General features: G+C 44.0%; 1 protein-coding gene across 2 annotated transcripts in view; it reads right to left on the reverse strand.

Moving 5' to 3' along the window:
• The window catches only part of SHISA9 (shisa family member 9), a 359,800-nt gene that overhangs the window by 18,458 nt on the left and 316,839 nt on the right, over positions 1-24,503 (reverse strand). The window contains exons 3-4 of one of the 2 annotated variants that reach the window (XM_055408894.2): positions 9,142-9,297; positions 1,374-1,421 (exon numbers count right to left, since the gene is read on the reverse strand). In XM_055408894.2, the coding sequence (XP_055264869.2) occupies positions 1,374-1,421; positions 9,142-9,297 (204 nt within the window). The remainder of the gene's footprint in view (positions 1-1,373; positions 1,422-9,141; positions 9,298-24,503) is intronic. The other variant, XM_088833122.1, reaches the window with a different exon arrangement.

A 24,503-nucleotide genomic window follows, 5' to 3' on the forward strand; every position in this document is an offset into this window, starting at 1 on the left:
TTCTCTAGTGCAGTGGTTTTTAAAGTATGGTCCCCAGACCAGCAGCATCAGCATCACCTCAGAACCAGTTAGCAATTCAGCTCCTCAGGCCACACTCAAGGTCTAGTGAATGAGATGCTCCAGGATGGTGTCCAGGAAGCAGGTTTCAACATCCCTCCAGGGGATGCTGATACGTGCTCAAGTGGCTCAAAGGTAAGGACCACGGGTCAGCCCACAGCTCCCTCCCCTCCTCTCACATGCATTCCACAGTCTCTTCATTATCCCTCCAATCCATTTTCTCCTCTTCATCCTCTACCGCCCCAGTTCAGGGCACTGCCCACCTGGATGACTGTAAGAGCTTCCCAGTGGGTGGTCCCAACTTCAATCCACCCTCCCCTGATGCAGTCTCCAGGTGGAAACCAGAACTGACTTTCGAGAAGGCAAAATGGCCCTACCAGTACCAATATCTTCTAACTTCTCCCAGTTCAAGGTCACTAAAGAGTTTGAGCTCCATCTGCTTGGGTCAGCTATATCTTTCCAACCACCAAATTCAACAAAGCACAAGGAGTGAGGCCTGTTCTGGAAAAGAGCTACTCCCACCACACCCCAGTGGGAAATAACTAAATATTAGAGCTAGGCAGACATGGGTTAAAATTTCAGCTCCATCACTTAGTAGCTAGCTGACTTTAGATAAGCAAGACTTAGACTCGATCAGACACCCAGGTCCTTATTAATAAAGGGGAAGGACAACACACACATGGCTGGGTCATCAGAGAATTCAATGATAAATGATATTAAGCCCTCTGTCTGGCACATAGCAGGGGGTAAATAAATTATAACTACCACCTGCCTCTGTCAGCCAGCTAGTTAGTACACAGACTCAAGTGGACTAACTCCTTAACTTTCAGCTCATCATGATAGCCAGGAGAGTTAAAAAGAGCATCTGTTCCCCAAAAGGCTAATCAATCCCAAGACCCAAGGCCAAAAATCTGTTTATCACTCCCTCAGAAGTTGTTTTCCCCCTGCATTAAATCACCTTATGTTTTGCCATTTGCCTGTGCAGCTTTCTGAGAGGGGAAAAGAAAAAAACATTTCCTGGATGTCTTACCTGGGATGGCTTCTGATAGCGACATTTTCCTTCAGGCACTGAATATCAGGAAGCAAAAAGGAGCACACTTTTTAGCAACAGCCTGGAGACACACCACTCCAGGTGTGCATGCACACACACACACAACACCTACACACTGCAACTCAGACAGACCTGCAGATCCAGCCAACATGGACACACGTATGCACTGGGTCACACACAGACAGTGGGACGCTCTGTGCCTTCATGGATCAACGCCAAATCCAACAACACCTAGACAAAAGAGCTAGAAAAAACTGTACGGTACCTTTCGGTGACTTAAGTGTCGCCACTGTCCAGTCACCCTCAGAACTTCCTAAAAAAATAACAATGGAGAGATGCTGATCTGTTCACCGGCTACCCACGTGCATGGTGCCCTCACACCCAGACGCTGCTGTTGGCATCGCAGCCGCAGCCTTAAGTGTGTGTGTGTGTTTGGGGGCAGGTCTCAGGGGACTCAGGGAACAAGGCTAGGGAGAGAAAGCACAACTGTGATTACGTGAACACTTCTCTCTGCAAGGTCCTGAACCATGATCAAGATAATGCCCAACACAGGATCAAAAAAGGTTCCCCTTGAAAAAGCCTAGATGTATTCAGAGAGAGAGACAGACAATTCCTAGGTGGTGAATCTGGCTCTAAATTTCAACCTTCTAAGAAAGAAGGCAAAGTTTTACTTACAAGAAGTCATAGTGGCTAATAACAATGCTCTGTGGTCAAGAGAGAAATCTGGATCCTCTTCTACTGCAATCCCCCTGCTAAACGGGAGTCCGGGGGTGCATCATTAGCTCCATATTCGAGATTGGGGCTGGCTAGGCTCTGCTGGCTGTGACTTTAAATGCTAGGCAGCAGATCAGGTGGGGTGGAGGCCACCCTACCCCAGTGCCCACCACACAATCTGTGCTTGCATAACATTGTTGAATGAATGAATGAATTCAAGGTTCTCCACGGACTCACTCTTCCTAAGGTAAGGAAGTTCCCCTTAATGCAAAAGGGATCAAGCTTGTTATCTGAGAATCCCTAATGCCTGGAATTTTGATTGTAAATCAGTTTCTCCAGATTGAATTCTGTTTCAGACGTCCTGGCTGAACCCTGGGGAAAATCTCACATGATTAGCAGGAGCCCACAGTGTAACCCTTCTCGTAAAGGATGGTGAGAACGGCTAGGGCTACATCTTACCAGGTCCTTCATAGACCTTCTCTGTACTATGGGATTTTGCTCAAAGCGGGGCAAACCTGCACACGTGCCACTGCTGCAGGCTCTGCCCATTGGCTGGCGGCCTGACTAATCAGCGTGAGCTACTAGCTCCCGTTTCCTTTCTTAGGAAGCTACCTGGAAAAACCAAGTCCTCAACATTTCTGCACAATTTCCAGAGATATATCCGGCTGCCAGCTGGGAGGAGACGCAGGGAACAGTCTGTGATCTGAATGATTACAGAGCACAGATCCGGGCCCATTTAAGCATTTCTGGTTGGCCTCCCAGGCATGCCAAAGGACACTCAAATTGCCACGTTCCCCCTGCGGATATGAACTCTACATGCTCATCACTCACAACAGTCGGGAAATTGGAGTGACAGGCGAAGAGTGACGAAGTTAAAATTAAGTGGGATCCGCCCGGGATGCCCTGAATGTTTCTTCTCCCTCTGAACCAGGATCACTCACATCTGGAAATAGTGATGTAGCACCAGATCTTCTGGTGTGGGTGGACACAAGCCTGACACAATCACTGAGTCACTAATTCCGAGGAAGCCATTTGCCCCCAGGTCAAATATATCACTAACTTGAAGGCAGGAAACACACGGTGGACATCCCTGTCTCTGCTCCCTAAGACAGGGCTTCACTCTGGTAAGGCAGTAACACGTTTTGTTTATTAAATCCAGTGCTAATAAGGGTACTTAATAAGATGGTACAGAAGCTACCAGATATATACTTTAAGTTCCCTTTTGTGCTTGGTGACACTAGTGAGAATTAGTTAAATATTTGTTGGGTGAAAAATTAAATGCCTATGTAAAGAGGATGGGCCTTAGGCATTGGGAGGAAGAGAACATGAGGGAACTTTCTGAGAGGAAAATATTTCTTATCCTTCCTGGGATGTTGATGACTCTAGCATATGTATATTTCAATAATCACACTGTTATAAAATTATGATCTGAGTCTTATACTATACATATTAAATAATACCTCAACTATAATATACCTTAAATGTGTTATACCTCAAGCATACTAGCATGATGAGAAAATTTTTACCTCCAAGCAAACAAACAAGAGGAAAATAATTAACACCTTATAAGTCTTCCCGGACAAAAGAGGAGAATGAGCTCTTCAATCTTTTTTTTTTTTTGGCCTGGTAAGATCAAGCTGCAATACTTTGGCCACCTCATGCGACGAGTTGACTCACTGGAAAAGACTCTGATGCTGGGAAAGGTTGGGGGCGGGAGGAGAAGGGGATGACAGAGAATGAGATGGCTGGATGGCATCACCGACTCTGTGGACATGAGTTTGAGTGTACTCCGGGAGTTGGTGATGGACAGGGAGGCCTGGCGTGCTGTGATTCATGGGGTCGCGGAGAGTCGGACACGACTGAGCGACTGAACTGAACTGAACTGAACTGAAGATCCTTCTGGTGCCAGAAACTGCTCTGTGGGAGATAGCATCATTTCATGGGAAGACGAAGACTTGATTCAGGCTATCCCAGATATGACTCTTGGCTCTTCAGGTGTTACTTTGGAAAAATTACTTAACTATACTGAGCCCCAGTTTCCCCATATTTTGACGTTGGGATTGATACCTCCCCCAGAGGCATACAGTTTGGGAATCCAGTGATACTAGCTCCCTTTCTTCCACATCAACAACAACCAAAAACTAGTAGAGGTTAATTCAAAGTTGAGGGGTTTATGCATCACTTAGGTTCTTTACACACGATTCCTACAGAAAGAGTAAAAAAGAATTCCGAAGTGCATTGTTGCTGTGGTTTTAAAAAGTGCCATCAGAAAAGTGTAACAAGGTTCTGGGAAAACAGTCTATAGACTGTTAAAGAGTAACAGAGAAAATATTTTCTTATTAAATTCTGGAATTTAAAAAGAAAACACCACCTTTTATCAGGGATGCTGGTACATCCTGTCTCTCTTACTCACTGGACAGCTAAGCTGCCCAAAAGCATCTAAAGGGCACATGGTCAAGAACCATTAGCAGCTGAGGATTTCAACTCTCAATACACCCTGAGGAAAAACTAGACCTGGGGCCAACAGGTGCTAAATGCCAATGTGCAGGCAATTTTCCATTTTCCAGAGCCCCTCAGGAATTACATAAAAGAATGGTCTTTTCCCAGTTTTGGAGGCAGGAAACAACCAACCCTGAACCATCAGGTGACCCTTAGGGATATTTTCACAATGTCTTTGTAAACATTGACCAATGAAGAGCCATCAAGTGGGCCCTCACATTGTCACCACCATGGCATGGGGCGGCGGGGCAGAGGATTTGTGTGCTTAACTGAATTTTCAAAAGGTTACAGTCTGGCTCAGTCTGGAACAACACACACTTCTTGGCTTTTCTTGGTAGCAAACACTTTGAAACTGTTTAACCTCACATTCCTGACTGAGTAAGGAAAGTTAGTTGAGTGAAACAGAATCTTTCTTTGATGGATTATGGGAGTCATGGGTCTGGGCACATGGACCTTCATTGTCCAGGCTATTAATGGGGAGAGTGAAGAGGTTTGGGCTGCCTCTTAGCTGGCGTGAACTGTGCTACATGGTGCTAGGTCCTTGGGATACACCAATGAAAGGGACAGACTTGGTTCCTGACTCAGTGGGACTTACAATTGAGGGACACTAGATTAAATGATTGGAGAATGAATGAATGATTTGGACAAATAATTATTCAACTCCATCACTCCTTCTTTTGAGTGTTTCAGTTCAGTTCAGTTGCTCAGTCATATCCGACTCTTTGTGACTCCAGGGACTGCAGCACACCAGTGAGGTTTAGGGCTTCCCTCATAGCTCAGTTGGTAAAGAATCCATCTGCAACGCAGGAGACCCTGGTTCCATTCCTGCATTGGGAAGATCCCCTGGAGACAGGATAGGCTACCCACTATGGTATTCTTGTGCTTCCCTTGTGACTCAGCTGGTAAAGAATCCACTTGCAATATGGGAGACCTGGGTTCGATCTCTGGGTTGGGAAGATCCCCTGGAGAAGAGAAAGGCAACCCACTCCAGTATTCTGGCCTGGAAAATTCCAAGGACTACAGTCTATGGGGTCACAAAGAGTCAGACACAACTGAGTGACTTTCACTTCCTTCACTTCAGGGAGGTTTAGCTTCTTACGTTTCCCTAGTGTGTGCTAATATTTTACAATAACTGGGCCGGGAACACCCTGGGAACAGAGACCATTCTGCCGCCACGAGGCATACAGGACCAGATGTTACATTCCCAGATCCCTGAATCACAGAGAGAAAGGAATTCTATTTAAACATGAATAAGTGTGATTTCAACAAGCAAACAACAATAAATAAAATATAAGATTGCTGTTTTTGTTTAGTCACTAAATAATGTTCGACTCTTTGTGATCCTATGGACTGTAGCCGGCCAGGCTCCTCTATCCATGGGATTTTCCCAGAAAGAATACCAGAGTGGGTTGCCATTTCCTCCTGCAGAGGATCTTCCTGACCCAGTGGTCTAACCCATGTCTCCTGCATTGGCAGGAGAATTCTTTACCACTAAGCCACCAGGGAAGCCCATAATATAAGACAAAATAAAAATAAAATAGAAGGGAAGGCCTATTTTGGAAGAATTTATCTCAGGAACTACCAACAGTTCCCATTCTGAGTTGGTAGTGAATGAGTGAGACATATTTCATGGCCCACAGGTATTCTAATAACTAAAATGAGTAGAATTGTTTCATTTTCTAATTTTAAAATCATAATGGAGTTTGGAAACTACAGAGTTCAACTTCTTCATTTTTCACACAAAGAAGCCGAGGCCAGGGGATTTCAGTGACCAAAACCCCCTTGAGGTTCTGAATATTAAAGCCTCCAAGAGAACACCGATTTTCCAGAAATATTTTTGACCTTGGCAGTTAACCCTAAAGGCTGTTCAAGCCTCTCCTTATTGACTGAATTGAAATTTTTAGAAAATGAATCTGGTTATCAGACACTGCAGAACTTTCCACAGCAAACCATTTTTTAAACAACTCTCCTGGGTGGTAATGATTTTGTTAATGAAATGTATTTCATCCTTCACACATTATGCCTTAATAAAGAACCCTTGAAAGAACATTTATTTTGGGATTTGCATTTCATTTGGGCGGGCAGACTCTGGACTCCTGGGTAACCCACTGGGCAGGCAGTCATTCAGTCTGCCCCACACTGGACCACAAGACCATCACAAGACCATCTGTGATTCAGATAAAGCATGTGAACTCCTATAATAGTCAGAAAAGAAGGGCAGCCAAGAAGAGGGCCACATCAATCATATCCAGGATCGAGGAGGGTTCTTCATCTGAGATCCTTCAGAGTTTTTAGAAGATGTAGGGAATGCTCCCTTCCAACCAAGCTATTCTTGGATTGGGGTCAAAGATAAATTCATTCATTCATTCAGCAAAAGTTTCAGGAGTTCCTGCTTTGTGGGAGAAAAAGGTTACTCAAGGAATGTTGAATAAACTTTCAGACTGCAAATTTAATTCCAAGTACACTACAAACATTTGCTGTGCCAAGGAGCCCTATGTCAAGCCTGGACAGAATCAAGGAACTCTGCTGGGAGATCGGTTTATGATTTATCCAAGAGCTACAGGGTGCTGAGGGGGAAGGAAACACAGGGCCTACACGAAGAAATGAGTTGTTTGGGGTAATGGGACCTGTTCAAAAAGAAAAAGATGTCTGGGTGGGATTTTTTTAATGTCAAAAGGAGACTCAAATATAACAGCAGATGCTAGTCATCACCTAAATGCAAGACTCAGAAACGGAAGTGGGCCACTGAGTAGTGCATGAAGGCTTCTGCAGGTACATTGGCACAGATGCCAAGACTTCTTCTCTCCTAGGCAACAGCTTCTTCTCTCCTTCCCTTGTAATATCTGAGTCTATTTGAACATGCTTAGGATGTATGTGCTATACAAACATGCAATACAAAATAGAGGGACTCTACGGTCACTGCTGGGCCCCCCTGGTGGCTCAGATGGTAAAGAACCCACCTGTAATGCAGGAGACCCGGGTTCAATCTTGAAGATCCCCTGGAGAAGGGAATGGCAATCTATTCCAGTATTCTTACCTGGAGAATTCCATGGACAGAGGAACCTTGTGGGCTACAGTCCATGGTGTCTCAAAAGGTGGGACATGACTGAGTGACTAACACTTTCATTTTCACTTCATGGTCACAGATGTAGATAAGGATTGAGTTGGGTGGAGAAATTCAACAGGAAACATGGGGTGCTTATGAGACTTGGGATTTAGGAAGTACAAGCTGTACCCTCAGAATTATAAGCACCCCTCAAACCCTCTTCAAAAGGTTCCAGTTGGAAGTCCTAGGATATCAGGGAATATAAATTCCTATAGATAGATTTCTAAGCTCCAAGTTTGGGCCTGATTGTCTGCAGGGCACCAATATGCTTGTTTTTTGAATCTGATGTCCGTAGACCATAGTTACAACATCATCCTAGCCACGTGATCGTGTCTGTGCTTTAGTTTCTGTCCTTAGTGTGCATTGGAATTAGGATATTTCATACTAGAATTGATCAGCTCTATCCCATCTCCAAAGAGGAGCTTGGCAGAAGGGGAACAAAATAGAATGAGAAGCTGATAATAAAAGAAAGCACATGGTCTGGGTGTCCAAAAGCCTGACTTTGCTGTGAGGGATGCTTCCATCCTATAGAAAGTGGCCATGAGTCATTTGTTCGGCAGTCTGGGTCATCGTCAAGGCCACCGTCACACTCCCTCATGTATAAATCAGCGGAACAAACTGAACCCCCACCCCAGGGCTGTGGGAAGGGAGTGGCAAGAGCACATGCTCTGGAGTGATAAAAACACAAGCTCAGACTGCCCACAGGCTGCCTGATTTCAGTTCAGTTCAGTTCAGTCGCTCAGTCGTGTCAGACTCTCCGCGACCCCATGAATTACAGCACGCCAGGCCTCCCTGTCCATCACCAACTCCCGGAGTACACTCAAACTCATGTCCACAGAGTCGGTGATGCCATCCAGCCATCTCATTCTCCATCGTCCCCTTCTCCTCCCGCCCCCAACCTTTCCCAGCATCAGAGTCTTTTCCAGTGAGTCAACTCGTCGCCTGATTTAGGGCAAGTTAAATTAACCTCCTTGAGTCTCAATTTTCCTAATCTGAAAACTGGGGCAATATTTTATGCCTTCCTCTTTGGATCACTATGAGAAAATGAGGCAATGTTCTGTAAGAATACCAATGCAATGTCCCAGACTTGATAAGAATGCAGATACCAGGAGCTCCAGGCTGTCCCTTCAACCTGGAAATATTTACATATGGAAACCAGAAGATGCCCGAGATAGGAATGTGCAGGCTTACCGACTTCTCCAAGAGAGGCTAGACTGGGTGGATGGTGAGCATATTCCACTAAAGGGCAGGACGTTCAAAGACCAGTGCCCTGGATCCTATGTCCAGGTTCCCTGAGGATTCGCTAGGGCAGATGTCCGATGGTGAAGGGGCTGAGATATCCACGGGATCAAATGAGTATCCATGTTCTCCTCTTCCCCCACCCACCCTGCCCCACACAGCAAGGTAGGACTTGACCTGGGGCCGAGAGAAAACAGCTAGGGGGCTCTGGTCCTTAGTAAACTGTGTCCCAGGTACAGAGACCCAGAATATATTAGCGAGAGAAGGAGACAGAGGGAAACAAAGAAAAAGGAGAAAGAGATGATGGATGGATAGAAGATACACATGGTAGATGGACAGATGATGGATGATAGTCAGAAAGATAGATGAGAGAGATCAGAAAGGTAGAAAGTGGAGTAGAAAAACATTAGAGATAAGGAAATGTAGAAGCAACAGAAAAATACAGGATAGAGAGAAGAAACAAAAGAGTGCTTACCGACTGCCTTCAAGGAGGCGTACTTGTTGAGCTCTTTGCCGGGCGGCTGCTGTTCATAAGGGTTGGAGATCTGGCCCAGGCTGGGATAGGAATGTGGGTGGCCCATCTGCTGGAGCAAAGGGGAGGTGGGCACTGCGTTGTTCATCTGGGTTGTGTCTGGAAGGGAAGAGAACAGAAGGAGAAGGTCATCAACGGGGCAAGAACTTCTACCCACCCCCACCATTGCCACACCTCTCGAGACCAAAACTCTTCATCCTCTAGGGACAGGAGAGTGAGGGCAGCCAAGGATGGGCAGGAATAATGGCATCAGTCAGCTCTGCAGTGGTCATTAGCGAGCAGCTGAGGATGGATGGGGAAGAGCATAGATGCACCTAGAACATTTCCATCTTCCCCAATTTAACGTCAGTATCACTGCAGGGGATACTCTTGTGATTGAAGCAATATGTGTATAAAAAGATGACCAACTTCAGTAACAGCCAAAGAAATGCAAGTCAGAACAATGCGAGACCACTCCTCTGCCAAGAGATTGGCAAAAATTAAAAGGACTGAAGAACACTAATCTGGCAGAGATACTTGGATCCTGGGCAGTCTCATAAACTCACGGTAGAAACGGGATTTGCTATATCTGCAGAAAGGAAGCAGGTAGTGTGTGTGCATGGAAATTTAAAATGGTTAGCGTGGGTATGTTCACCAGATAATGCCAATTCTAAGGATGGTGAATTCAGAAATATAAGCGTCAGAATGTGAGGGTGGCAATTCCCTAGTGGTCCAGTGGCTAGGATTCCGTACTCCCAATGCAAGAGGCCCAGGTTCAATCCCTGGTCGGGGAACTAGATCCCACATGCTGCAACTAAGAATACACATGCTGCAACTAAGAATACACATGCTGCAACTAAGAATACACATGCTGCAACTAAAGATCCCACGTGCCACAAGTAAGACCAGGAGAGAGCAAATAAAAAAATAAATATTTTAAAACGCAAACAAAAAAGAAAAAAAAAAACAAAAAACCCAGGGCTTCCCTGGTGGCTCAGTGGTAAAGAATCTGCCTATCAATGCAAGAGACATGTGTTCAGTTCCTTATCTGGGAAGATCCCACATGCCATGGAACATCTAAGCCCACATGCCCCAACTATGGAGTCTGTGTTCTAGAGCCCGGGAGCTGCAACTAATGAGCCCGGTAGCCGTAGGGCCTGAGCCCCACAACAAGAGACGCTACTGCGATAAGAAGCCCTCACACCACAGTTAGAGAGCAGCCCCCACTTGCCACAACTAGAGAAAAGCCCTCACAGCAATGAAGACGAACACAGCCAGAAATAAAAGAATAAATGAAATTTGAAAGTGAAAGGTGCGCAGTCCTGTCCAATTCTTTGCAACCCCAAGGACTGTAGGCTGTCAGGCTCCTCTGTCCGTGGAATTCTCCAGGTAAGACTACTGGAGTGGGTTGCCATTCCCTTCTCCAAGGGGGTCTTCTCAAATAAAAATTTTAAGTAAGTAAATAAAATAAAAAACAATCCTATATATATATGTATATAATTTTCTTTACCTTTTTTAAAATTAATTAATTAATTTTAATTGGAGGATAATTACTTTACAGTATTGTAGTGGTTTTTGCCATACATCGACATTAATCAGCCACGGGTGCACATGTGCCCCCCAATCCTGAACCCTCCTCCCACCACCCTCCCCACCTTTTCCCTCTGGGTTGTCAAAAAAGAATGTGAGGGTATTTGTTAAGAGATGTGCATTGCACCATTGTTTGTTAAGTGAAAAATAAAAACCGCACAGAAACCATTTGAACTCCTACCATCAAACCAATTCTTAAATTATTGTACATATGTATTAGGTACATACTATGTACATACATATGATGGGCTATCATTCTGCTCTTAGAAAATAATGAGTTAAAAATCAGTTAACTATACATTCAAACTGGAGAGGGTCTTATGATTTGTATTCGTAAGGGGAAAAAAGCAGATGTCAAAGTAACGTGAATAACAGTGGTTGAAAGAGAAGAAAGTCTGCATAGTTTTGTGTGCTGCAGTTTGCAAAAATAGGTAAAGACACACAAACTGAATATTGGTTACTTAGACAGATTCATGGGGAGAAGGGTTCAAGACATTTTTCCAGAGGAAATACTCTTTGTGCTGTTAAAGGTTTCTGTCTTCACCCCAAGAGCAGTGGGACGGATGGACTGGAGGCAAGCGGGAGTCACAGAGTCCAGGTGAGGTCATTCGGGCTCAGATAAGATAGAGGAAGCAGTGGTTCTCCCCATTCCCAGGAAGCACATCTGCAGATACAGATCCGCACGGCGGCAGTTGCTTCTGGTGCCTCGAGAGATGCCCTTACCCCACAAGGGAGTCCCAGCTGTTTCAGTTGCTAAGAGCTCATAAAGAAAGAAAGATAGTGCTAAGTCGTGTCCGAGTCTTGCAATCCCATGAACTGTAGCCTGCCAGGTACCTCTGTCCATGGGATTCTCCAGGCAAGAATACTGGAGTGGGTTGACACTTCCTTCTCCAGGGGATCTTCCCCACCCAGGAATTGAACCCAGGTCTCCCACATTGCAGGCAGATGCTTTACCAACTGAATTACATGGCTTCCCCTAATATACAGAAATTTGCTCTTGGCTGGTGTGAGCCACCATCTTGGGCTTAATCTGTTTGACGGCCCTCACCCCAAACACCCCAAGGTAGGTGACAACAAAAGCCCAGCTGGACACTAAGGTACTGAGACCAGCCCTTTCCTCAAGGTAGGGATAACTCTATGGAGCAATGGAGGCTCCAGAGCTCCCACAGGTTGGGACAAGTTTTAGAGCAGGGGTCAGTAGGCTTCTCCTGAAAAGAATCAGACTATAAATAACTTAGGCTTTGCAGGGCATCCAGTCTCTGTGGCAACCATTCAACTCTGTCCTTGAAGCAAGAAAGCAGACATAGCCATTATGCTAACACAGGGGCATGATTGTGTCCCAATAAAACTTCGCTTACAAATTACAGGGGCAGCTGAATTTGGTCCAGTGGCCATAGTTTGACAACCCCTGGTCTAGACTTTATCTGAAACTGAGTGTGTCTCCTTTGTTTTTCTTATACTGTTTCCCTCAGAACCTTAGAAGTGTGTGTGTGTGTGTGTGTGTGTTTTACTCCGTCAGCATCTCATACACCTGAAGCTGTCTCTGAAACACTGCTTCTAGACAATTTGACTCATGACATATATGGAATAAGTTTGGCTTTAGAAACCAATACACTCGAATTGGGCTTCCCTGGTGGCTCAGACAGTAAAGAATTCGCCTGCAATGAGGGAGACCTGGGTTTGATCTCTGGGTTTGGAAAATCCCCTGGAGGAGGGCATGGCAACCCACTCCAGTATTCTTGCCTGGAGAATCCCCATGGACAGAGGAGCAGGCTACAGTCCATGCGGCCACAGAGTCAGACATGACTGAGCGACTAAGCACACACTCAAATAAGAAGAGGCAGAGACACAGAGACAAGGAGAGAGTTTTTGTCACTGCACACGCACGGGCCAGCCCACAAGCCCAACTGTCTAATGGGAACATTGCCAAACATAAGCCAAGTCGCCCAGCCGCTGGCCAGCATCTGAGGAGGCAGGCTTGTCCTTCTGCTGTGATAACTCTTTGGCTGGCATTCAGCTGGGGCGGAAGAGTCCTAAGATTAATGGAGTCAGGGTGGAAATGCTGTCTCCTGTAAATTACAGCTCTGCCTGTTGCCTGGACCCCAAGATCTGCTGACATTTTCCTCTCTAGAGCAACCTGCTAGGGGAGGTCTGTTGGCTTCCCCTGGGCATGGCAAGTAAGACATGGTTTGTTTCCAAATGTTAGTGTAATAGGAAGAGATTTACCTTAAGTTTTCATTGTTTGCTGTTCTGTGGATTTCTTTCACACACACACACACACATATGTATTTTGTGTATTCAGAACTATCAGTTCCTTCGGCACACTGCTTCATCCCCGTTTGACTCATGTAATGAGCTGTCAATCACAATGACTCTCTTAGTTTCGGGTTGCCATAAATCACTGAGATAAGGACTCAAGTACAAGCAGAAAAACATCTACTTCTGCTTCACTGACTATGCTAAATCCTTTGACTGTGTGGATCACAACAAACTGTGGAAAACTGTTAAAGAGATGGGAGTACCAGACCACCTTACCTGTCTCCTGAGAAACTTGTATGCGGTCAAGATGCAACAGTTAGAACCAGACATGGAACAACTGATTGGCTCAAAACTGGGAAAGGAGAACAACAAGGCTGTATGTTGTCACACTGCTTATTTAACGGATAAGCAGAGTACATCATGCAAAATGCCAGGCTGGATGAATCACAAGCTGGAATCAAGATTGTGAGGAGAAATATCAACAACTTCAGATATGCAGATGATGTCACCTTTCTGGCAGAAAGTGAAGAGGAACTAAAGACACCCCTGAAGAGAGTGAAAAAGGAGAGTGAAAAGCTGGCTTAAAACTCAAAATTGAAAAAATGAAGATCATAGCATCCTGTCCCATCATTTGATGGCAAATAGATGGGGAAACGGAAACAGTGAAGATTTTATTTTCTCAGGCTTCAAAATCACTGTGAACAGTGACTGCAGTCATGAAATTAAGATGCTTGCTCCTTGGAAGGAAAACTATGACAAAGCTAGACAGCATATTAGAAAGCAGAGACATCATTTTGCTGACAAAGGTCCATTATAGTCAAAACTGGTTTTTCCAGTCATCATGTACCGATGTGAGAGCTGGATGATAAAGAAGGCTGAGCATCGAAAAACTGATGCTTTTGAACTGTGGTGCTGGAGAAGACTCTCCAGAGTCCCTTGGACTGCAAGATCAAACTAGTCCATTCTAAAGGAAATCAACCCTGAATATTCATTAGAAGGACTATGCTGAAGCTGAAGTTCCAATAGTTTGGCCACCTGATGTGAAAAGCTGACTCTTGAAAAAGACCTTGGGAAAGACTGAAGGCAGGAGAAGCTGCAGAGGATGAGATGGGGGGAGAGCATCACTGACTCAATGGACATGAACTTGAGCAAACTCTGGGAGATAGTGGAGGATAGGGGAGCCTGGTGTGCAGCAGTCCATGGGCTGCAAAGGGTCCAACATGACTTAGTGATTGAACAACAACAATCCGGAAATACTACAGAAAAGGAAGTAGGGGGAGAGACAGAGAATAAAAAAGGTGGATGAAGAGTGCAGTGTCTGCAAGGGGGCAGCGGTGAAGAATGGGCATTTAATCCCACTCCAGCCTTCTGATAAGTGGTGTTGAAATTCTATCAGCCCATGGGCAAGAGTCCCTGAGTATTTATATGCCAGCTCCCATCAGTCACTTGAAGGCTGCTTCTGAGATACAGTAATTCCTCAGCACTTGGAACCTGCCACATTCATGGGCAGAGAAAGCCCCAGTGGCCAGAGGAACTCATACTCAGAGATGTGAGTGAGAGCTGGCAGTTGGAAATCAGGTCAGAAACTCACCCCTCTGGTCACACAGTGAGCATGTGATCCAACTCAAACCAATCACAACACCTTCTTCTCACAGTGATTGGCCCAGATGTGAGCATGTGATCTAGGCTGGACCAATCAGAGTAGTTCCCTACATTTTTTCTATCAGGAAGCTTTGAAGTCAATGAACCAGGAGGCCATGAATTCAAGTGGAGAAAGTCTTCCTTCATTGTGAAAGAATAAGGACAAAGAGAAGTAGCACAGGAGATAGGGAAGCTCCTTTCTAAACAAGCTAGTGTGCTTTGAGGTTACTGGCAAATGCAACATAGAGTTCTGACAAGAGCAATTGTCTGGATTTCTTCCAGAAAGCTGGAACTGATCAGAAGAGAAGCTTCCCATGGGGTCTATGGAGTACATCAAGATGGAATGGGCATTGGCCCTAGATTTCCTTTCTCTTTGTTTCTTATTTTTTTTTAACTGTGCTGGGTCTTTGGTGCAGTGCATAAGTACTTCTCTGGTTGCACATGGGCTCAGTAGTTGGGCCTCGTTTCTCCACAGCATGTGGGATCTTAGTTCCCTGACCAGGGTGGGAAGACATGGCCCCTGCTTTAGAAGGTGAATTCTTAACCACTGGGCCACCAGGAAGGTCCCAGCCCTAGGTTTTCAATAGAGTTGCAGAAGAAATTTCAAGCAGCAGATTGCCTGAGTAGTGAGTAGAGAATACCCTAAGACTTCATAAGTTAATTATCTTCACAGCAGTTTTTTGTTTTCTGAAAATAGATTCCAAACTAGTTGAAGAGCTGACACCACTGAAGCCCATCATCCAGTGGGAGCCCTTGTTCCCATCTCTTTGCTCCCTCAGTCCCAGACTCCACCCACTATTGTTCAAACCCTGTAACCAGTCTTGCCAAGGGAAGGCTAAACACTTCATTAAGAGAAATGAAATTTGCAGAGAGGTTCCTTATCACCTGGGATAGCCTTTTATATTATTAGACAGACTACTTAATACATCAGCATAAAACACTTGCTTTTGGATGACTTCTCTCAAGTGAAAGTGAGTTGCTCAGTCGTGTCTGACTCTTTGTGATTCCATGGTCTATAGCCCACCAGGCTCCTCTGTCCATGGAATTCTGAAGGCAAGAATACTGGAGTGGGTTGCCATTTCTTTCTCCAGGGGATCTTCCTGACCCAAGGATCGAACCTAGGTCTCTGGCATTTCAGGCAGATTCTTTACCATCTGAGCCACCAGGGAAGCCCCAATTTCTCCCGTGTCCTGAGCTAACTCAGGGGCAGTGAGTAGTTACTTAATGGAAGTGGGTAGGACCGAACTGGCCCTCCAAAGGGATTCCTCACAAAGGAGAAAGAAAAAGCCTGCCGCAGAATCACATTCCTGCTTTCACATTCAGGACAGCAGGAAGCAAATTTCTGGCAGTTTTAGATAGCCATATTGTACTAGCTTCCAGGCTTTGATTATTCAGAAATATTGAAATCCGGGCGCAGAGCAGCAATCAAGAATTGTTAAACAGACTTTGGTGATTGGTTTTTTTTTTTTTTTTAATCTTATATTCATTTTACTGAACAGGAAACTGGACTGGACCTGACAATCCAGATTCTCTGTGAGTTTTGCACAGATATATCCAGCTAAGGAGGACAAAAAAAGAATACACATGAAGTAACCTCAACCAGTCCATTCTAAAGGAGATATGTCCTCGGTGTTCATTGGAAGGACTGATGCTAAAGCTGAAACTGCAATACTTTGGCCACCTCATGCGATGAGTTGACTCACTGGAAAAGACTCTGATGCTGGGAGGGATTGGGGGTGGGAGGAGAAGGGTACGACAGAGAATGAGATGGCTGGATGGCATCACCGACTCGATGGACATGAGCTTGAGTGAACTCCGGGAGTTGGTGATGGACAGGGAGGCCTGGCGTGCTGTGATTCATGGGGTCGCAAAGAGTAGGACACGACTGAGTGACTGAACTGAACTGAACTGGACTGAACTGAAGGTTAGGTTGGCATCTAAGAAAAACAGAACAAGAGTGAGTGAAGAGACAAGAGTAGGTGAGACCTGGGTTATCGACAAATCCTCCTCGACAACTGAGAGAAGAAACATGAAGACAGATAGCTAAGCCAATGAATATTTGAACAGATGTATATAAGTAGTATGTATATGTGTCTGTGCATGTGTGTATATATACACATTATATATAATATACATAATCATATATTACATAATGTAGTAATATATAATAATATAATATCTAGGTATCGGAGAAGGCAATGGCAAGCCACTCCAGTACTCTTGCCTAGAAAATCCCATGGATGGAGGAGCCTCGTAGGCTGCAGTCCATGGGGTCGCTACCAGTCGGACAAGACTGAGCGACTTCACTATCACTTTCACACATTGGAGAAGGATAAATATAAAATATATTTCAGATAACTTTATGAATCATTTATTTATATATTATATACTAAGTATATATAAATATTATATTTTATAATTACATATTATGATGGACTATACAGTCCATGGAATTCTCCAGGCAAGAATACTGGAGTGGGTAGCTTTTCCCTTTTCCAGGGGATCTTCCCAACCCAGGGATTGAACCCAGGTCTCCCACATTGCAGGCAGATTCTTTATCAGCTGAGCCACAAGGGAAGTCCAAGAATACTGGGGTGGGTAGCCTATCCCTTCTCCAGTGGATCTTCCCAACCCAGGAATTGAACCAGGGTTTGCTGCATTGCAGACAGATACTTTACCAACTAAGCTATCAGGGAAGCCCACATATTATGATAAATACATACTTTTATATGTAGTGTATTTATATAGTATATATATATATACTATGTAAAAGAAATCATATATAGATACATGTAACTATATGTCAAATGTATATAATTTGTATATCAGTTCAGTTCAGTTCAGTCGCTCAGTCGTGTCCGACTCTTTGCGACCCCATGAACCACAGCACGGCAGGCCTCCCAGTCCATCACCAACTCCTGGAGTTCACTCAAACTCATGTCCATCGAGTCGGTGATGCCATCCAGCCATCTCATTCTCTGTCGTCCCCTTCTCCTCCCGCTACCAATCCCTCCCAGCATCAGAGTCTTTTCCAGTGAGTCAACTCATCGCATGAGGTGGCCAAAGTATTGCAGTTTCAGCTTTAGCATCAGTCCCTCCAATGAACACCCAGGATTGATCTCCTCTAGAATGGACTGGTTGGATCTCCATGCAGTCCAAGGGACTCTCAAGAGTCTTCTCCAGCACCACAGTTCAAAAGCATCAATTCTTTGGCAATCAGCTTTCTTCACAGTCCAGCTCTCACATCCATATATGACCACGGGAAAAACCATAGCCTTGACTAAACGGACCTTTGTTGGCAAAGTAATGTCTCTGCTTTTTAATATGCTATCAAGGCTGGTCATAACTTTCCTTCCAAGGAGTAAGCGCCTTTTAATTTCCTGGCTTCAATCAGCATCTGCAGTGATTTTGGAGCCCCCAAAAATAAAGTCTGACACTGTTTCCACTGTTTACCCATCTATTTCCCATGAAGTGATGGGACCAGATGCCATGATCTTAGTTTTCTGAATATTGAGCTTCAAGCCAAACTTTTCACTCTCCTCTTTCACTTTCATCAAGAGGCCTTTGAGTTCCACTTCACTTTCTGCCATAAGGGTGGTGTCATCTAAATATCTGAGGTTATTGACGTTTCTCCTGGCAATCTTGATTCCATCTTGTGCTTCTTCCAGCCCAGCGTTCCTCATGATGTACTCTGCATATAAGTTAAATAAGCAGGGTGACAATATACAACCTTGACGTACTCCTTTTCCTATTTGGAACCAGTCTGTTGTTCCATGTCCAGTTCTAACTGTTGCTTCCTGACCTGCATACAGGTTTCTCAAGAGGCAGGTCAGGTGGTCTGATATTCCCATCTCTTTCAGAATTTTCCACAGTTTATTGTGATCCACACAGTCAAAGGCTTTGGCATAGTCAATGAAGCAGAAATAGATGTTTTTCTGGAAGTCTCTTGATTTCTCCATGATCCAGCCGATGTTGGCAATTTGATCTCTGGTGCCTCTGCCTTTTCTAAAACCTGCTTGAACATCTGGAAGTTCATGATTCCATTTTTTTGTATATAAAATATATATAATGTATAATTTGGCTTTCCTGGTGACTCAGTGGCAAAGAATCTGCCTGCAAAGCAAGAGGCCTAGGTTGGATTCCTGGGTTGGGAAGATCTCCTGGAGAAGGGCATGGCAATCCACTCTAGTATTATTGCCTGGAGAATCCCATGGACAGAGGAGCCTGGTGGGCTACAGTCCATGGGGTCACAAAGAGTCAGACATGAATGAAGCAACTGAGTATGCATGCAGGCATATAATTTCTTTTGCAGAGTCATGACCATAGGGAGAATCTAGTAGGACCAGCAATGTGGCTTCTCTTCTCGACACACCTCAGCAGCAGAGATATCTTTCCCACCTCATCTCTGTAGAAAGGTACTTTCTACCCAGTGTCCCAAAAAAACTTCCCTTGCTTAATCATAATTCTGCAACTCCTTCTTTTTATTAAATTTTTATTGGAGTATAGTTGATTTATAATTTAGTGTTAATTTCTGCTATACAGCAAAGTGAATCAGTTATACATAACATTTATCAACTCTTTTTTTGCATCTCCTTCTGATCCTTAGAAATAACTGATGAGGACTTGGTGTTCTTGGGTGCTGCATTCTGTCAAGACCCTCAGTCAGCAAACAGACTGATGACATCCCATCCTCTCCTTCCTAAGACAGAAAAGAGGGCCTCATGTACTTAATCAGTTCCAAAGAAAGTTAAGATACACTTACTCTAACTGGAAGTAACTAAATGGTGGTTACCTAAGTAACCGCCGTATAAGTACCGTTATTATGTGGCACATCTTATTTACTAAACAGACTAATGAGTGCAATCAAGACAGGCTCACTGAAGTAAAAAGGCTCAGGTACAAATACTGGGATGATGCTCTAATTTTCTCAGTGGAAAAGAAGCAGATAACAACTATCAGAAACTAGGGTAGTCTGGTTCATCTTGGAGGGAAGGCAACAGTATTCAGCTTTCCAAGGCATGTGAAAGGAAGAATAGCACAGAAAGGAACAAAATGGTCAAAGCGTGTTGCTTTGTGGAGCATGTATCACCCATCACTTGGTAAAGAACGCTTCATGCACTGTCTCCTTAAATCTTCATATCAATCCTGTGGAGTAATGATATAGGGACAACATATCTTTTAAAATAAACCTTTACTGTGGAACAATTTTAGATTTACAGAAATACTGCAAAGATAGCACAGAGTTTCCATATCCCCAGACCCAGTTTCCTTTACTATTATTAAATTACATTAGTAGGGTAGATTTGTTACAATTAATGAATCACTATTGATATGTAACTATTAACAAAAGTCCAAACTTCAGTCAAGCTTCCTTGTGCTCAGTGGCTCAGTCGTGTCTGACTCTTTGCAGCCCCATGGATTATAGTCTGCCAGGCTCCACTATCCACAGAGTTTTCCAGGCAAGAATACTGGAGTGGGTTGCCATGCCCTCCTCCAGGGACTCCCCCCATCCAGGGACTGAACCCTCATCTCTTGCATCTCCTATGCTGGCAGGTGGATTCTTTACTACTAGCATCACCTGGGAAGCCCTCAAGCTTCCTTAGTTTTATCTAATGACCTTTTTCTGTTCTAGAATCTCAACCAGGTAGCACATTAAATTTAATCACCACCTTTCTTTAGGTCTGTCTATTGGCTGTGAATTTCTCAGACTTATTTGTGATGACTTGGACAGTTTTGAAGGCTACTGGTCAGATATTTTGTAGAAATGTCCCTCCATTGGAATTTGTCTGATGTTTTTCTCATGACTAGACTGGGGTTCAGAGAAGGCACTGGAGACCCACTCCAGTACTCTTATCTGGAAAATCCCATGGACAGAAGAGCCTGGTAGGCTGCAGTCCATGAGGTCGCTAAGAGTCAGACACGACTGAGCGATTTCACTTTCCATTTTCCCTTTCATGCACTGGAGAAAGAAATGGCAACCCACTCCAGTGTTCTTGCCTAGAGAATCCCATAGACAGAGGAGCCTGGCGGGCTACAGTACATTGGGTTGTAAAGAGTTGGACAGATCATGAACTCCTTATTGCCGAACTCAGAATTAAATTGAAGAAAGTAGGGAAAACCACTAGACCATTCAGGTATGACCTAAATCAAATCCCTTACGATTATACAGTGAGAAGGAGAAATAGATTTAAGGGACTAGCTCTGATAGACAGAGTGCCTGATGAACTATGGATGGAGGTTCGTGATATTGTACAGGAGACAGGGGTCAAGACCATCCCCATGGAAAAGAAATGCAAAAAAGCAAAATGGCTGTCTGAGGAGGTCTTACAGAAAGCTGTGGGTAATTAGAGAAGCGAAAAGCAAAGGAGAAAAGGAAAGATATAAGCATCTTAATGCAGAGTTCCAAAGAATAGCAAGGAAAGATAAGAAAGCCTTCCTCAGTGATCAATGCAAAGAAATAGAGGAAAACAACAGAATGGGAAAGACTAGAGATCTCTTCATGAAAATTAGAGATACCAAGGGAACATTTCATGCAAAGATGGGCTCGATAAAGGACAGAAATGGTATGGACCTAACAGAAGCAGAAGATGTTAAGAAGAGGTGGCAGGAATACACAGAAGAACTGTACAAAAAAGATCTTCACGACCAAGATAATCATGATGGTGTGATCACTCACCTAGAGCCAGACATCCTGGAATGTGAAGTCAAGTGGGCCTTAGAAAGCATCACTACGAACAAAGCTAGTGGAGGTGATGGAATTCCAGTTGAGCTATTTCAAATCCTGAAAGATGATGCTGTGAAAGTGCTGCACTCAATATGCCAGCAAATTTGGAAACCTCAGCAGTGGCCACAGGACTGGAAAAGGTCAGTTTTCATTCCAATCCCAAAGAAAGGCAATGCCAAAGAATGCTCAAACTACTGCACAATTGCACTCATCTCACACGCTAGTAAAGTCATGCTCAAAATTCTCCAAGCCAGGCTTCAGTAATACGTGAACCATGAACTTCCAGATGTTCAAGCTGGTTTTAGAAAAGACAGAGGCACCAGAGATCAAATTGCCAACATCCACTGGATCATTGAAAAAGCAAGAGAGTTCCAGAAAAACATCTATTTCTGCTTTATTGACTATGCCAAAGCCTTTGACTGTGTGGATCACAATAAATTGAGGAAAATTCTGAAAGAGATGGGAATATCAGACCACCTGTCCTGCCTCTTGAGAAACCTGTATGCAGGTCAGGAAGCAACAGTTAGAACTGGACATGGAACAACAGACTGGTTCCAAATAGGAAAAGAAGTATATCAAGGCTGTATATTGTCACCCTGCTTATTTAACTTATATGCAGAGTACATCATGAGGAACGCTGGGCTGGAAGAAGCACAAGCTGGAATCAAGACTGCTGGGAGAAATATCAATAACCTCAGATATACAGATGACACCACCCTTATGGCAGAAAGTGAAGAGGAACTAAAAAGCCTCTTAATGAAAGTGAAAGAGTGAAAAAGTTGGCTTAAAGCTCAACATTCAGAAAACTAAGATCATGGCATTTGGTCCCATCACTTCATGGCCCATAGATGGGTAAACAGTGGAAACAGTGTCAGACTTTATTTTTTTGCTCTCCAAAATCACTACAGATGGTGACTGCAGCCATGAAATTAAAAGACGCTTACTCCTTGGAAGGAAAGTTATGACCAACCTGCTGCTGCTGCTGCTGCTGTTATGACCAACCTAGACAGCATATTAAAAAGCAGAGACATTACTTTGCCAACAAAGGTCCATCTAGTCAAGGCTATGATTTCTCCAGTGGTCATGTATGGATGTGAGAGTTGGACTGTGAAGAAAGTTGATAGCCGAAGAATTAATGCTTTTGAACTGTGGTGTTGGAGAAGACTCTTGAGAGTCCCTTGTACTGCAAGGAGATCCAACCAGTCCATTTTAAAGGAGAGCAATCCTGGGTGTTCATTGGAAGGACTGATGCTGAAGCTGAAACTCCAATACTTTGGCCACCTCATGCAAAGAGTTGACTCACTGGAAAAGACTCTGATGCTGGGAGGGATTGGGGGCAGGAGGAGAAGGGGTCGATAGAGGATGAGATGGCTGGATGGCATCACTGACTCAATGGACATGAGTCTGAGTAAACTCCGGGAGTTGGTGATGGACAGGGAGGCCTGGCGTTCTGCCATTCATGGGGTCGCAAAGAGTCAGATATGACTGAGCGACTGAACTGAACTGAACTGAGCAACTAACACTTTCACTTTTCACACCACTTACTAACTAGAGAAAGGTATAACATTTTTCCAAAACTTTTTTCACAAGGGAGAAGCACCACACTTCTGCTTGGCCCACAGGTCATGTTGATCCTACCCAGGGCCCTTCTTCACCCCTACTCTTTCCAAGACCCCTACTCTTTCTGTGCCCCACGCTGTGGCCTCAACAGACTCTTTCCCATGACAACATCCAGAACAACATGGTGAAAGGAGCATGGATTTCGGGATCAGTCAGTTCTGGACTCAAACTCTGGCCGTTCATTTCCTAATAGCATCTTTGGGTGTGTTATTAAATTTCTCAGGTCTAAAATGAAGCTGTTGTTGTTTCTCAGTCACTCAGTCATGTCTGACTCGTTGCAACCCCATGGACTGCAGCATGCCAGGCCTCCCTGGCCTGCACTATCTCTTGGAGTTTGCTCAAACTCATGTCTATCAAGTCGGTGATGCCATCCAACCATCTCATTTTCTGCCACCCCCTTCTCCTCCTGCCCTCCATCTTTGTCAGCAGCAGGGTCTTTTCCAATGAGTCAGCTCTTTACATCAAGTGGCCAAGATATTGGAGCTTCAGCATCAGTCCTTCCAATGAATATTCAGGGTTGATTTCCTTTAGGATGGACTGGACTATAACATAAATCCTCATAGGCTTTGCTATAAAGTTTAGAGACTGTGGATGTCCCATGCTCAGTATCACACATGAAGCATAGTAAGCATCCAAAATACTGTAGCTAAAGTTTTATTGCCTCTGATTGTCAGGGAAACCAAGAAGAAGAAGGTGTCTGTTTTCCCTAAGGCCCCCTCTGGACTCAGAATTCTTGGATACACTCCAGATTATTCAATTGTCCCAGAACTGGACAAATGAGAGAGAATAAGCAGGAGATATTCCTGTGGGAGCCAACTGCACTGCTAATTCTCATAACAACAAAAAAAGAGAATAGACATTCAGAAATTATAACAGGCTTTTAGCTCCGTTTTCCTTTCCAATCCAAATCTGTACATCCAGCATCCTTTTAAAGAGAAAACCTGAAAATTATAGTTTGAAACATCATGTAGATTTTTCTCTGACCACAAAAAAGAAAAAAAATCAGATCCAACTCAAAATTACCCTGAATTTGTCAAAAGAGAAAATAGAAGGCTAGGCTTTTACCAGAAAAGGTTGATGTCAAAAGAGAATTAAATTCATCTTACTGAACCCTGGTGGCAGAGAGAACAGCAGGAATTTGTCATGCAGAAAAGTGTACATATTCATTGGAAAATCTTTAGCAAATTGATCATGTATGTTACCCAAGAGTTTATATCTTTAAGAATGCAAAAAAAATTTTTAATTTTGAGGATTTAGGATGTGAATATTTTGAAACTGGAATTGTTAAGCAAATGTCTATTTAATGTTCATTTCTGGCCATTTTGTATGCAGATTCTGAGGGACAGAGATTCACTTCAAATCTCAGTTTGTGCCCCAAGGAGATGATGGTTTAGAATAGGAAGCAGCCCAAGAACAACACAGCTGAGAGAGAGAAGAGTTAAAATCAGCATGGTTAGAGCTATGATACAACAAAACACATTCTGTGAAGGCC

Source organism: Moschus berezovskii, chromosome 27 (assembly GCF_049115385.1).
Source record: "Moschus berezovskii isolate FMDL1 chromosome 27, NW_MosBer_1.0, whole genome shotgun sequence".
Lineage (NCBI taxonomy): Eukaryota > Metazoa > Chordata > Mammalia > Artiodactyla > Moschidae > Moschus > Moschus berezovskii.